We start from the raw sequence: 15,802 nt of genomic DNA, 5'->3' as shown, positions 1-15,802 counted from the left end.
TAACATGATCTGTTCTATTTCTGTAAAAAGAGTCCTCCTGTTTTTCTTCTTTCTTCATCCTTTTGCACATGTACTTTTTCTTATCTGCTGGATGCTTTAGCCAAAAGGAAAAATATATGTTCTTCATTAAATGAGTTCATCTTAAAAAGATTTTGTTACCAAAAAAAATATTTGTTTTCTTAAGAAGAGTTCAACGTTCTTTAACGTGTAAATACTGACAGTCTTTAGGACACAAATGATTGTTTTGTTGTGTCCACATCGATTGGAAACAGTCTCGGAAAATGATTTTGTTTAGGTTGTGGTGGGCTCATTTTTGATTCAATACACTAATTCGGTGGTTTATAAGTTGCTGTAAACTTACTCCGTGCAACTAACATATTAATTGATGATCCAAGTGTTATTAATTGAAACAAATTTTATTTGTATTATTTCTTAAAAATGGTACTATAACTGATATTTTGAGTTTTCTAATGACTTGAGTAGAAGAATATGCAGTGAAGAAGAAGAATTATATTATGGAAAGAATATTATATAAAAAAATACATTAACCAAATCCTTGTGTACACTCATAATTTTTTTATACATAGGTGCTCATATGTTAATCTTTTAAATTACCTTTTTATACATTAGCCAAATCCCTGCAGCTGATACACCTCTATTTCTCTCTTCAAAAGATAAAGAATGTCATGCGTAATGTATATTAAGAGACTGTTGATAGGTGACAGAGTCTATATTCCTGCCTCCACTAAAGTTACTTGGGAATTTTTCGCCAACATCAGGAACGTTGGATTGCTTGGGCTATCAATCCGTCTGGATGAGCAGTTCTTAGGTATTTAAGATATCATGGTATTTGTAAGCTCTGATACATCACCAAAACTCTTCTTTATAGATCTCTTTGATCATCGGTTACATATCCTAACCTGCAAATAGAGAGTCAAACATAAAACTGATGTTTATAATGATGCATCAGAGAGAACTTTCAAGAGGCTGAGAAAACAAAATAAAGGAGAAGAAGCAAACCTCTCCAAATGCACCCTTCCCGATCATTGTCAAAGACTCCAAGTCATCAGCTCCCATCTTATGCCGCTGACGGCGCATGTACTCAGTTTCCTTCAACTCCAAATCCTTTAGCAATTTGTTTTGCTCTTCCTCAGAGACTTATGCAGTGGCTAATTTGTTTTCTAGCATTTTGCGGCTGCATGAAAATGTAAAAAGAGCATAAGGATAAGGATAGGAAGTTCATCATGAAAACGTAAGAATGAAACCATTTTACCGCTGTTTTCTTTACTGGAGACTCTGCATCTGTATTTTTTAATGGTTTTCAATATAAAGTAGGGCTGGGCGTTCGGGTACCCATTCAGGTTTCGGTTCAGTCCATTCGGGTTTCGGGTTTTCGGGTTTTCGGGATCAAAGATTTCAGCCCCATTCGGATATTTCTAAATTTCGGTTCGGGTTCGGTTCGGATTCGAATAACCCATTTAAAATGTTTTTAAATTTTCAAAATTCATTATATACTTTAAATTTTCAAAATCTATAAGAAAGATAATATATTACATATAAATTTTCATAACATATATGTCAAAATACCTTAATTTAACATATAAATTAGTTTTCTTTGAATATTTGGAAAAAGAATCAATAGATATTTAACTATTTTGGTGTTTTCAGTATACTTTAGCTATTTTAAACATTAACTTTTGACTATTTGCATATATTTTCCGAGTATTTTGGAAACTTAAAGGTATCTTATATATTTTTAATATTTTTAATATACATTATATATAAAAATAATGTATATATTTAAGTATATAAATTTATTTCGGATACATTCGGGTACCCAAAATATTTCGGTTCGGATCGGGTTCGGTTTCGGTTCTTTAAATACCGAAATTTTGGACCCGTTCCGATATTTAATCAATTTCCGTTCGGGTTCGGTGCTACTTTTTCGGATCGGGTTCGGTTCGGTTTTTCGGGTTCGGATTTTTTGCCAGCCCTAATATAAAGTTTAGCAGTAGCAGCTTTCTCTTTGGTTACATTTGAAAGCGCTCCTTCACCTACACCAGGTGGCTTTGGCACTTCCTATAACGCCCCGACCTGCCCACGGCTAATGGGCCATCCACGCCCGCTCTCTCAGCCCGTGGGCCCCATCCTATCTGACGATCGGTCGTTAATTTCTCAAGGCTCGAAATCATTGTTTACTGACCCTGCAATCACCACCCGACCTTTCCCCATGCTTTGGCCTCACTTACACGGTATCGCGAATCACTTCCCGATAGGTCACCCATCCTTTCACTACTCTAGCCCAAGCACGCTTAACTCTGGAGTTCTAAACGGATGTGTGACGGAAAAAGTAAGTCAACTTTGGTGACATAGGTAGCCAAATCAATTCTCTTAAGCCTTTCCGTATATCACAACTCGGGATGTTACACTTCTTTTGCTGCGGCGGCTGCTGCTTCCTTCTGTTTTACCTTGTCTTTAGATTTTAGCTTTTTTACCCAAGCTTTTGCATTCTCCATTTTATTCTTCTTTAGCTATCCAATTTATGTACAAGTTGAGTAGAGGTATGGACAAACCAGTGATTAGATTTCTACTTTGCTCAAACTAGGGGTGTTCAATTCGGATATTGGTTCGGTTTCGGTTCGGTTTTTTTGGTTTTTCGGTATTTCGGTTAGTAAAATACAACTACCATTCTAAATCCATATTTACTTCGGTTCGGTTCGGTTTATATACTGTCGGTTTTCGGTTTATTCGGTTTTATACCAAAAAACATAATTCTTTATTTTGTGATCATATTATATGAATTTTAGAGTCATGTTGTCAACACAGGTATTTATTAAAAAATATTATATGTTTAAATAAAATAACAAAAAAATAAAAAACGCTTATACCATCTAATAAAATAATCAAATCTAAAATTAAAATCAAAGCTCAAAATTTTGAATAAAAGTAAAAAGCTAAAAACAAACCGAAGCACTAAAGAAAATTTTTCTATTCTTCCATATTTAGCGTTCATCAAATTCATGTTTCTTCGATCGAACACGAATCTCTGTTCATTTATAGATTAAAAAAAGTGTGAAGAATTTCTACTAATTGTTGTCCATCGAATTTATAATTTTTATTTCAATTTAGTCAATGCTAAAATAAAGCAAAAATATCAAAAAAAAACTAAAAAAATAAGAAGCATCGGTTGCGATGAATTGTATTTAATTATACTTCAAATATTTTACAAATCATGACTTCTTTATTAGTATAAAAATATGGTAATAGTTATTAGCAAACAAATTAACTTATGATTTTCATACGTCGTTATAAAATATATACTTACATGTTTCTATTTTTGATCGGTTTTATTCGGTTTATTCGGTTTTATCGGTTATATACCAAACCATATCCAAATCCTACGGTTTTTAGAAAATTATATCCATTCGGTTTGTATGGTATATACCAAATCCAAACCACATTATCTATTTCGGTTCGGTTCGGTTCGGTACGGTTCGGTTTTGCCATATTGAACAGCCCTAGCTCAAACCTACACAACAGAAGCATGATGAAGTAATAAGATTAACCTTTGAGCATAAAAAAAAATCCTATCACAAAAGAAATTTCAAAGTTGAAAACTTTTCTATCTAGAAACTTTGTTGGTAGAGCAATACAACCTCACGCCTTGTCAAATCAAAGACATATGAAGTTAAATTTGCAGAGAAGAGAAACACTCAAATCAAAGGAGATAAAAGATTGAGCCTACAGCAATATGATTATCCTTTTTAGCTTTTTTTATATTCATGTCTGCGACAGCGAGCATGATCTGCTAAAAGCTTGAGATGAGTGTCTGAAATACATGAACAGGTGGAAACAAAATCAACAAACAAAATCGAATTATTGATCATCTCCCGTACCCGTAAGATATATGAATAAAAGTGTTGGTAAACTGAAACAAAATAAAAAAAAACATAACTGGAATCAAATTAATCTCCCATAAACTGGAACCAAGTTAATCTCCCATCTACGAAGAGAAGATGAGTTTAAGGAGAGGAACCTTACACATATTTATACTGAAACCACACCACCGGCTATAAGATCCAAACAACACTTTGAAGACACATCGTGGAGGCATGAATCAATGAGATTAATCACAAATTAATTAATCAGACTGTTTCAATCGTGAGATGAATCGCAAGCGTCACTGACTCGCCGTCACACACAGAGCAGACACGACCTTCGTTTCTTCTATCAAGCAGAATAGGTTAGAAGGCGAACCCTTCTACACGGACCAAAAAATTGACTAAATTCCCAGCCCATCACTAAATAAACGACGAAATCCCAACAGAAAAGAGAATAAATGAAACGCAGTGGTTTATGCGGATGGGATACGTGTCAGCGCGAGGTAGCTCGAATTTCCATGCTGGCATCCTATGTGGCACAAGGAGGAGTGATAAAACCCTCTTTTATATATAAAGATTATTCTTGTTTATGTTATGTGTATTTATTACATGGTAAAGATGGGGCCTTAGATAAATTTAAGATTTAGAAAACGGAGGTTGAATTGGAACAAAGTGGTTTGATTAAGAAGTTATGCACCGATAGAGATGGAGAGTATTATGATCCTGTATATTTCCAGTTTGTAGGCATTATACATGAAACTACAGCTCCGTATACACAACAACAAAATGGTGTATCAGAAAGGAAAAATAGAATCCTAAAAGAAATGGTTAATTCCATGTTATCTTACTCGGGATTAAGTGATGGATTTTGGGGTGAAGCCATGTTAACGGCTTGCTATTTATTAAATAGATTACCTAATAAAATGAACAAAATTACCCCTTATGAACTTTGGTATAAGAGAAAACCAAATTTGAATTATATTCGAGTTTGGGGATGTATGGTTGTTGTAAGACTACTCCAACCCAAGATTAAAACCTTGGGAGAGAGAGGTATTGATTGCATCTTTATTGGATATGCAGAGCATTCCAAAGCTTATAGGTTTTATGTAATAGAACCTAATGATTCAGTAGCAGTTCACACTGTAATTGAATCAAGAGATGCAATATTTGATGAAAATTGATTTTCATCTATACCTATGCCAAAGGATTTAGTTCCAAGTTCAAGTGGAACTAATAAAGGAGACGAAACTTTTTTGCCTCCTGGCATGTCACATATGCTCCGTAGGAGCAAGCGAAGAAGGATGGAGAAATCAGTTGGTCCTGATTTTCAAACATATTTAGTTGAAGGATCAAGAGATGAGATTGGTTTCCAACACTCATACGGTTATCATATTGATAATGATCCAAGAACTTATTGTGAGGCTATGAAGTCTCAAGATGTTACTTTTTGGAAAGAAGCGATAAATGATGGGATGGACTCCACCATGGGAAATAATACTTGGATCTTGTCGGATCTCCCACCTGGTTGCAAGCCTTTAGCATGCAAATGGATCTTCAAAAGGAAGATGAAAGTTGATGGAACAATAGACAAGTTTAAAGCAAGATTGGTTATTCAAGGTTTTAAACAAAGGGAAGGAATTGATTATTTCGATACAGTTGCTAGGATCTCTTCTATAAGATTATTAATTTCTTTAGCAACAATTTATAACCTTGTGATTCACCAAATAGATGTTAAAACAACGTTCTTAAATTGTACTTTGGAAGAAGAGGTGTATATGAAGCAACCAGAAGGTTTTATTATGCCTGGTAATAAGTTAAGGTGTGTAAGTTGATCAAGTCATTGTATGGGTTAAAGCAAGCACTTAATCAGTGGCATCAAAGGTTTGATGAGGTTGTCTTATCAAATGGTTTTAAGTTAAACCAAGCGGATAAGTGTTTATATATCAAATTTGATGAATCTGGAAACGGAGTAACCATTTGCTTGTATGTTGATGACATGTTGATCTTTGGTACTGACCTTAGACAAGAAGAGCTTACAAAAGCATTTTTGTCATCAAATTTTGCAATGAAGGATATGGGAGATCAGGATGTGATTTTTGGAATTAGAATCAAACGTGTAAACGAAGGACTATCTTTGACACAATCTCATTACATTGAGAAAGTTCTTAAGAAGTTCAATTGTGAGAATTGTTCTCCAATTAGCACTCCCATGGATCCGAGTGTGAAGCTTATGCCTAATACATGAAAGCAGTATCACAACTCGAGTATTCTCAAGTTATTGGCTGCTTAATGTATGCCATGACGAGAACTAGGCCAGATATAGCTTACGCTGTAGGGAGGTTGAGTAGATACACTAGTAATCCTAGTACTCAATATTGGCAAGCCTTAAAAAGAGTGTTCAAGTATTTGAAAGGAACCATTAGTTATGGTTTGACATATGTCGGATTTCCTTCGGTGCTAGAAGGATATTCAGATGCAAGTTGGATTACCAATACCAACTTAGAAGATCATTCTTCTACAAGTGGTTGGTGTTTTTGCTTGGGGGAGGTGCCATTTCATGGGCTTCCAAGAAGCAAACTTGCATTACAAGTTCGACTATGGAGTCGGAATTCGTGGCATTGGCAACTAATGGTAAAGAAGCAAAATGGCTAAGAAATTTAGTGTACGATATTCCATTGTGGCTGAAACCAGTATCACAATTTCTATCCATTGTGATAGTCAAGCTACCTTGGCTAAGGCCTATAGCCAAGTGTACAATGGTAAGTCCAGACACCTGGGCGTTAGATATAGCGTAGTCCGTGAGTCATCTACGTGAGCTGATCACTCACGGGGTGATTACGATAGAGTTTGTTCGGTCTCAACAAAATTTAGCTGATCATTTGACGAAAAGATTAGCTAGGGACTTGGTGGTTAAGTCGGTTAAAGGGATGGGTATAAAGTCCATTTGAAATCTTTAGTTGTGGGATATCCAATTCCCCTCTAATACGACGTTAGAAGATGAATTCAATGTGGAAAGCCTACACTTAAAGATTGAAGCATTTTTTTTCATCCCAAGGTATGTTATTGGACCTGCAAGAAAGAGCTAGGTCGAAATATTATTCTTAATAAATACTTTAAAAAATGCATTTGCAGATGCATGACTGAAAGTATTTACCTATATGAGTGTGAAGTGATGCCGCTTCAATAAGCTGGGACTTGATTTTGTATGCGCTCAAGAATGGATAGGGACTCATGGCTTATAGTAGTGTCAAGTATAAACATTTAGAGTAGTGTGGAAACACATATGTGTTTTATCTTCATGTGCCCAAAATGGGTTGAAGGATTCAATCGGTAGGACATCCTGATTCTCGGATATTTGGAATGTGTAGTACACTAAAATGGAAATTCAATTCTTCGAACATTTCATTTATGCATGAGTTTGATATATGTATAATTTATTTAATGAATCTATGATTACACTTAAATGAGGGAGGAATGTTATATATTTAAGTGAATGGGTGTAATGTTTCATGTGAACTATTGCAATTGTTTGTATGAACAATTGCAACTATATAAATAAAACATTGCAACTATTGATGATTGCAACCTTTGGTGAATAACCATATTTATTATTGCAACTCTTGGTGATCAACCATTGTAACCCTTTAACTAACCATTGCAACTCTTCATTAATTTTTGCAGTTTTTGGTTTAACCATTGCAACTCTTAATTAATATTTGCAACTTTTGGTTTAACCATTGCAACTTTTGGTTGCAACTTTTGGTTGCAACTCTTCACTCTCTAATAAAGAGATGTAGGCATTGGCAAATGGATATAGAAAAAAAAATCAGAAACTAATCACTACAGGAAATATGGGTAGTATTAGCAAACGGAAAACGCTATGCGGAAACAAGCATAGCGCTTCCTTCAACGCTCTGACAGCACCCGTTATAAAAAGTCTGGCACTTTTAATTGCGGTTTTAGGTTATGCTATAGTTAATCGTATAACAATAGCGGTGTCTGCTATGCAATTGTTGATATTTATAATAACGTTGAGTAAAAGTTATTAAAATCTATTATTTTTTTCCTGCTAGCAAAGATAGCAAATGTTTTGTGTTATTAATTAGTTTTCTAATTATCCGAAAATTTATTTATAATAATTACGATTTGATTTTTTTATAAATGTAATATTTTATTCGAATATTTGTAATAATAAAATCTAAATTATTAAAAATTCAAATAAAAATTAATTTCAAAACCCATAAAACATTAACTTGTTCATACAAACCACAACACAAACATAAAACATATATCCCTTAACGTGAGCTCTGGGTTGTGAGTTAGAGCCCTAAGGTCGTGATTTAGTCTCAGAATATGCTATAATATATATTCTTCCCCTTCACTCCAACCTATCCCCACCCTTTTTTTATTTTGAAAGTCGCTCGGTGATCATTTTTAGCTTATAAACATTTCAGGTACCTCTATATCATGTATAATGTATATTTGGTTGGCAGGTAAAACTTTCTTCCAAACGAGGTGCATCGGCTGCGTCGATGAAGAAATCAACAAAACTAGATTTTTTAAAAGATGATTGAAAGTCTACTAAAGTTGTTGGAAAGACATCCACACCTGACAAAGATGTTATATATCTGGAGAGGAGGCAAGCATGTTTGACCAAACCTTTTCCCAGCAAATTTGATCAAGGACATCAAAAATCAAAGAGAAGCAATCCATCAGATGTCCAAAAGTTTGGTGTTAAGCATAAAATCATTAGATGTTCATGGAGTCTAATGAGAGCTCAATGGACCTTTAAGCATTTTAGCATTTTAGATACAAAAAGCAGTATTTTCTATGGAAATACTATCAAAGTGTTTGCTCAAAAAAGAAGGAAATACTATCGAGGCTCGAGTTCATTTATTTATCTTTTCCTACATTTAATTGATGAAACTTTAGTCAATACATACAATATTACGTTTTGAAAGTTGAAAAATTGAATGTCAAGTTTAATATGTTTAAGCAACATAAGTTTCTTATGATGTCTGGACATTAAATTCACATACTGGTGTTGAATTTTGTTTTCGTGATTTGCTTTTTCAAATTTTGTTTTTGTTTAGATCGTTTGTTTTTTCTACTGGTATTGAACTCTATTTGTAAAGCAAATCACGAAAGTGAATTCAAGAATAGCACAAATTAAAAACACTATCTAAGCTACTTACTCAACTATGGCAATCTTAATAGGATTTTATTAAATCACTAATAAGAGACAATTTAAAAAAACGTGTTACAAAAGTTCTCCCAACAAAACCAAGAGCTCTTGGCCTAGTGGTAATGGAACTCCAGCTGGAGTGCCCGCCCTGGGTTCGAGTCGCCTTGGCCACCTTCCCGCCTATAACCGTGCGTGCCCGGATGGAAGGCCTCGTGGGGATTAGTCTGGGCTTACCGCCTGGGAACCCCCACGGTTATCAAAAAAAAAAAAAAAAAGTTCTCCCAACAAAATTGAACTTCACAGAAAAAATTAATACGGAAGATAAATGAAATATGAAACACGCATGGAACCGAAACAAACTTTCTAGCAAAGCGATACTTCTAATGAAGAAAATTCAAAGTAAGATAAATAGCAACACAAAAACTCTTAAAAAGTTATAATATACATTTTGCACTACTAAATTTATAATATGCAAGTTGCGTCTAACGCACAAATTCAGTTACAGGTAAAAAATGCAAATTCATTGATTTTCAAACCAAAACATTATAATTAATTGTTAGTAACAATCGGTTTACAAGTGAATCCAAATATGTAAGATTAATGAGTATTTGGATAATAACTGATGAACTAACTATTTATTCATCTGATCATCATCTCAAATATATTTTTAGATTTTGAAACAACAAGTTGTGAGTTTCACTCATTTCTAATTTTACTTTATTATTTATATTTTTATAAAATTGACAATATTATATACATTAAATATAATGATATTTCGTATTTGAACAAACCCGGGCGTAGCCCGTTAAAAACCCTAGTACATTTAATTATAAAAAAATTGATTATAAGAAAAAAAATCAGAATATTTCTTTTCTAAGACAATACCATAAACAAAAGATGTCTATTTTTTAACACCAAGCTAAAAAAATGTCAATCTTTCAATTTCAATCTTTACTCTTAGCTAACCATATAGATATAATTTAATTGTAGGAAAATCAATTATTATTTATGAAAAATATCTAATTCAAATGCAATAAAGTAAATATATATTAAGAAACGACTAATACAACTGAGGTTCAAAAAGTAAATAAATTTATTAATATAAGTTATAAGACTATTATACTAAAAACTATTTAAAATGGACAAATATTAAAAATATATACTATGAATGATATGCAACTAATATTACTTAGTATAATATGTAAAACAAAACACAATGGACGCACGGATCAAACCAGACATCATCCCATATAAATATATTTACAAAATATGTTTAAATTAAATAATAAAAATAAATTTAATATTTTGCATCAAACTAATAGAATTTATCACTGTTGTAATTTTGGAATTTATTTAGCATATAAAATAAATGGTGGGACACACAGATGGCAAATATATAAATTTCAAACCATAAAAACTTTGGTAATGTAAAAATATATATTTTGGTAATTATTAAAACATATTAATTTTTCAGAGTCATAAAAATATAATATGATTTTTAAAAAAATTGTCAAAATATATAAATGATCGAATTGAATGATAAATAACTAATATCTCAAATATTTATATATTTAACAGCAATACAATATGAACAAACAAAAACATATAAAAAATACTCACTAGTCGAAAAAAGTTATAAATATTATACATTAAAAATTAAAGTAATATTTTGACCTAAAAAAATTAAAAATTAAAGTAACATATTCACGTGGTGCACATATTAAAGTCTAGTTTAATATTATTTTTGCATATGACCTACAGATAGTTGTAGATAGAGATGAGTTCACTGTAGTTCACCTCTATTTTTTCTTCTATAATCAAGATTTTTCTATTTTTTCTTTATTTATATTATTTTTCTATTTTTTCTATAAATAAAGATTACTATTTTAAAAAAAATACATTGGAGCATTTCTTATCTTTATTATAAAGTTTTTTTATTTTAGAGGTGAAAATAGTAAAATACATTGGAAAAAAAAAGTTGAAAAGCTTGATTTTCAAGGAGGAAGTGATCGTTTTTTATTTATCTAATTGAACTATTACACGGTCAAGTTTAGTCTTTGTTAACAATTTTGAATAGTTTATTTCACCAAAAAAAGAGAAAAAATTGAATAGTTTATCATAGTTTGTTGTGATGCGTAGTTGATAACACGTATGTATAAACTAAATATGGATGTTATGTACAATATACGTCATCGTTAGTTGTAACATAATTAATACAAAATACTTGAATTCAAATAATCAGTGTAAAATTTACTTGATGTCTAAAATAGTATAACATGTTTTTCTCTTATTTTGAATCGTGGCGTGTAGCATACTATTTAGTTCCAAACTTGCGTATAGAAATTGTAGCCTACAGATGATGGAAGAAAAACATGTATTTAACTTTTACCTTATCAAAATCAAACTAAACATTTGTATGCTTATATGGACGAGAGACAATGTTAATTGATAACAGTAATTTCTAGTAAAACTTGTAGAAACTATATCCACATACATTAAACCTTGGTTCTTATAACTAGAATGATTGTCATATGTTACAATGAGATATGATCTATCAGCCTCATAAAGTTGATAAGAGAGAATGAAAACATATAAGTAAACCTTTTGAAAGATTCAATTATTAATGAAACCCCCTGTACTTTATGTAAACTGCTAGGCTCATGTTGTTGTAAAAGAAAACAGCTTTGTTGTGTGTCTGTCACCTTGTTTTTTCTCTTTGCCGTTATTGCTAATGATGCTAAGGACTCAAAGAAGTCTTTTTTGGCTGACTGATGATTATTAGATATTTGGGAATTTCCTCTAACCTTTATGTTTCTATCTTCTTCTCCATTTTGGTTAGATACTAATCTCTTCATCTCTAGGTAATTGTCGAAATCTCCTTCCCAGAAAGGGAAGAAAAAGGACTCTCTGGTAGGTTCAAGACTTGGTTGTCCAAAGGATCACAATGGATTCTCCTGAACAAAGACGACAAAACATCATATCTAAATGTGTGTTTGTTAAGATCTTATTGATTGCGTACCGATCAGTGTCTTTGTAGTTTGTGGTTATGTTCATGACATTTTCTTCGGTGTTTAAATAGTCCAGAAGATAGCTCAACCGTCCTACTTGTTCCTCTTGCTCCACTATAAATTAAAAACGTTAGGCAATTGAATCTACAATTCTTTTTCAAAAAAAAATTGAATCTATAGTTTCTGCAATGTAATAGAATATTTACCATCTGATGTTAGCTTGAAGTCATCGGAGAAGCCAAGATAAGAGTAATTGGTAGGTAAAGACTTGGAAACCGATTGCTCATGTTCCTCAAGGAACTGCTTTCTCATTAGTCTTGAGCTCTCGCTAACTCGTGGTGGCACTTAAAACACCAAAGAAAAACAGTTAAATAAAACTACAAAACCAAATATTAGTGCAAAATAATTTGAGTTTAATAGACACTAACATGTGTTCATCTCCAAGTCTCTGTCAATGTATTGAGAGCCATACCGCATCCTGTGGAGAGGCTTGTTGTTGTCAAGGTATCGACTAGAGCGTGATTTTTCCCGGTAAGGCTTGACAAGAACACGGGCCCCGCATATGAAATGAGGATTACCTTTAGCAAGAATGAGTTTGACGCTTTCTGTGTAAACGAATGTTACAAATCCAAACATTCTCTTCTGTTGACAAGGAATCCTCACATCTTCAACAAGTCCGAATTTGGAGAAGTAGTTTGAGACATCATGTTCAGTGAAACTACTCTCTGCCGGAAAGGTTAAGTAAATCTGCCTGGAACCAGCAAGGATGGCTCCATGTTCGTTTCTCTCTCCCATGTATTCCACAAACTTCGATACATCTTCTGCTAATATGACCGAATGCTGGCCGTGAGGCCTGTAAATTAAGATTGCATTTGCCAAGAAACATTAGCAAAGAAACAAAACTTTATCTCCTGTTGCACCCCTTTTTAAATTTGATCAAAAAAAAAACTTTATATGGGCCTGAAAACGTTTGATCAAGAAAAAAAATATGGGCCTCAAAACTCGCAGCCATTTAACTAACTAACTAACCTGTCAATGAGGCGGATGGTGTTGTTCAAGCGAGCAAGAAGCTTGGTGAGGCTAAAGCCAGCTTTGCCATGTCTTTGTGACTCTGTGAGATATCCTTCAGCTTGAAGGGTCCTAGAGTATTTTTCATAGTACATCATTGGCAATGAAGCAATGGAAATTGGAGCGCCTCTTCTGGATTTGAGCAGCTCGATGATCTCTCCTTCTAGTTTCTCAAGTGATCCGGGTGAAACAACATGCTCTTCGTCGCTTAAGTTGTTTGGATTAAACATCTGAGAGAAACCCTCTCTCTCCGGAATGATCTGACCGTGGAAGTACCGGCAGTTGTCGCCATGTTTGCAGTACCCTTTGTTGAAGTAGTGACATATTTTTACCGGAAACTCGGGTAAACTCGGTGATCTCCTGCTTGTTCTTAAAGGAAAGCATTGATGATCTCGAGAGAAGAAGCCGTTAGAGAACTCAGGGCTCGTCATAGAATCCTCAACGTTCAAGAACTGAACATTGTTATGCAACGAATCAATCTCGGTTGAGTTCTCCCAATAACCGGTTCTCAAAGGAGGAGAAACCGAAACCGAAACCGAGGGAGGCTGGATAGATGAACCAGTAAATGATCCGAAACTAAGAGTAGGAACGTGATCAGAAGGAGGGCTGTTGTAACGAGGATCTTTAGCTAATTCGTATTTCACGAAGTTGATCATGGAATGCATCACAGAATCTGGGCAGAAGGCGAGACGGATCATGTCAAGGTCCCCATGGTCTTGCATCAAGAGATAACCGATGATTTTTGATGCATTTTCAGGTTCAAGATGTTGGATTCTGCTGTGCACGACGTTCATCGATTCTGTGAAATTCATCTCCAATAATATGGTCTTATCTCAAACTTCTTCTGTAAAGCAAATCATACAAAAATTCATTATTATTCCACAAGCTTTTAGTAAAACACTTAATATGAATGGATGAATCAAAAGTAACATAACGACAAGTTGAGACCAAAAAAAGGAGAAGAGTGAGACTCACTCAAAACCGCACATGTTAATATTGGTACAAAAATGGGATTTACGTTGAGTCAATGATAAAAGACAATGTAATGGATAGAAAAACAACGAGATTAGTTAGATCTAAGTCATGCTTATACAGACAAACCAACATTTGACCCCGAGAAATACAGTTCCTATCTGACTTTCAGAATTATTTAACATCCACTCTTCTCTTTATTTAAAACGAACTCAAACTGTTCATGTTAACCACTAGTATGTTTTTTTTAACAAAACCACTAGTATGTTATCCGAGTCTTTCGGGTTTTCGTATATTTGTTTTTTTTTTGGAGGAAATATTTTGTATATTATTTAAGAAACAACATCGAAAATTCAAGAAAAAGTAGCAAAAATCTTGCCTCAAAATAGTCTATGTTTCAATAATGTAAACTCTATCGAATAATAACAGCGATTCAGAAAACTAGAAAATGGATTACCTGAAAGCAAAATAACGAGAAGGGTTCTTATCTAAAGATTAACGCTGACTAACAAACCAGAAGAATTAGATGATTAACCTTTTAATGGATCTGTTTGTGAATTTCCTCGATCATATATATGCCTTCAGCGTTTCTCTTCAACAATGTGCTTCTATAAATGAAAATGATTGTGAGAAATAAATCCGTTTAACACAAATCCAGACAGAGTTAATGATCTTTGTCCATGTGAGAGAAAACGAAACTTTGAAAAATTGAACACCACTTTTTTTTTGGGTGTAAATGTTAAAAATTGAACACCACTTAATCACAAGTACCAATACTAATGACAATTGTGGTCAGTGCCGGCGCTGGGACAAACCTGGATTTTGTAAAAATAAAGAAAAATGAATAGGTCAGTGCGCGAAGAAAACTCAAAAGACTAAATTCAATAAAACAACTCACATTGTAATTCCATTGTTGAATTAATTATCGTAAGAGCGTGAGAACCACAACTGAAAGAGAAGAACAATATTTTTAAAAACAAAGGTAAACAGAAATGGAAATAGAAAAGTAGAACGAAAACAAATGGGAGATCGTGCAATTATTTTGATTACTTTAAACCTTTTTTAATCTTTGCAAACATACAGTAACTGTAAAACGGAATAAGATCTTTCAGGGAATCATGGCAGAGAGAAGGAACGATAAGTCCTAGGTACATAATTTGAATTTTGTAAATTAAACCAATTCTTGTTGCGAGTTGGTTGTTTTTTAAATGAAAAAACTTTGTTTGACAACTAGTTCCATTCCATATCGTTACAGCAAATATCGGGACTTAGTTGGAGGAATAAACCTTGGGATTTTAGACTTTTTAATTACGTTAAATCACAGTTAAGAATCAACCGTAAGATCAGAAATTTTTGGTGGTTTTGACTTTTTGTTATTTCTCTTTTATTAATGAACGGTTCATATTTCATGTTTAAGGATTCAACTGTTTTGTACTCCTCCTATTTCATAACAGGTGTCATTTTAACATTGTTTTTATTACACAAAAATATCACTTTATAATTTCAATGTAAATATTATTATTTTCAACTGAAAATTAATTGTAAACTGCGTTAATTTTATAAATATTTTATTTATCTCAAAAACTATTGATCAAATAAGTGTAATTAATAACAATTTATATATATATTTTCGTCAGATTTTTAATCTCAGTAAAAATGTCAAAATGACATTCATTTAAAAAACATAT

At 33.1% G+C, this 15,802-nt stretch overlaps 1 protein-coding gene and 1 long non-coding RNA gene across 5 annotated transcripts; both read right to left on the bottom strand.

The window, feature by feature from the left end:
* Positions 1–499: 499 nt before the first annotated feature.
* On the bottom strand, positions 500–4,377 carry LOC108861811 (uncharacterized). 3 transcript variants are annotated; one of them, XR_008934407.1, is made up of 5 exons: positions 4,042–4,377; positions 3,746–3,829; positions 1,274–3,529; positions 1,021–1,195; positions 500–920 (listed from the first exon to the last, which is right to left on the bottom strand). It is a non-coding gene; the product is annotated as an uncharacterized LOC108861811 (long non-coding RNA). The 3 variants fall into 3 exon arrangements; XR_008934406.1 differs by having other exon boundaries at positions 501–920; positions 3,746–4,377; XR_001950913.2 differs by lacking the exon at positions 3,746–3,829 and having other exon boundaries at positions 502–920; positions 4,042–4,375.
* Positions 4,378–11,556: 7,179 nt separating this feature from the next.
* LOC108860150 (zinc finger CCCH domain-containing protein 18-like) lies at positions 11,557–15,258 on the bottom strand. Of its 2 annotated transcripts, XM_018634056.2 has the most exons (9): positions 15,172–15,258; positions 15,013–15,062; positions 14,886–14,929; positions 14,650–14,722; positions 13,104–13,986; positions 12,503–12,927; positions 12,281–12,418; positions 12,086–12,188; positions 11,557–12,020 (listed from the first exon to the last, which is right to left on the bottom strand). In XM_018634056.2, exons 5-9 carry the CDS (start codon positions 13,952–13,954, stop codon positions 11,924–11,926), a joined length of 1,614 nt encoding a protein of 537 aa, XP_018489558.1. In that variant the 5' UTR covers positions 13,955–13,986; positions 14,650–14,722; positions 14,886–14,929; positions 15,013–15,062; positions 15,172–15,258; the 3' UTR covers positions 11,557–11,923. The 2 variants fall into 2 exon arrangements, with proteins under 2 accessions (XP_018489558.1, XP_056866176.1); XM_057010196.1 differs by lacking the exon at positions 15,172–15,258 and having other exon boundaries at positions 14,814–14,929; positions 15,013–15,145.
* Positions 15,259–15,802: the final 544 nt, after the last annotated feature.

This window comes from Raphanus sativus, chromosome 5 (assembly GCF_000801105.2).
Source record: "Raphanus sativus cultivar WK10039 chromosome 5, ASM80110v3, whole genome shotgun sequence".
Lineage (NCBI taxonomy): Eukaryota > Viridiplantae > Streptophyta > Magnoliopsida > Brassicales > Brassicaceae > Raphanus > Raphanus sativus.
The sequence above is the reverse complement of the archived record's forward strand: the minus strand, read 5'-3'. Positions and strand labels throughout refer to the sequence as shown.

Excerpts from the sequence above, each read along its gene's own strand:
- LOC108860150 (XM_018634056.2), bottom strand. The coding sequence starts at position 13,954 with ATGAATTTCACAGAATCGATGAACGTCGTGCACAGCAGAATCCAACAT. Across the intron at positions 12,419-12,502 it reads AGACTTGGAGATGAACACAT|TGCCACCACGAGTTAGCGAG; the intron begins GTTAGTGTCTAT and ends TGGTGTTTTAAG. Across the intron at positions 12,021-12,085 it reads AACTACAAAGACACTGATCG|GAGAATCCATTGTGATCCTT; the intron begins GTACGCAATCAA and ends GTCTTTGTTCAG.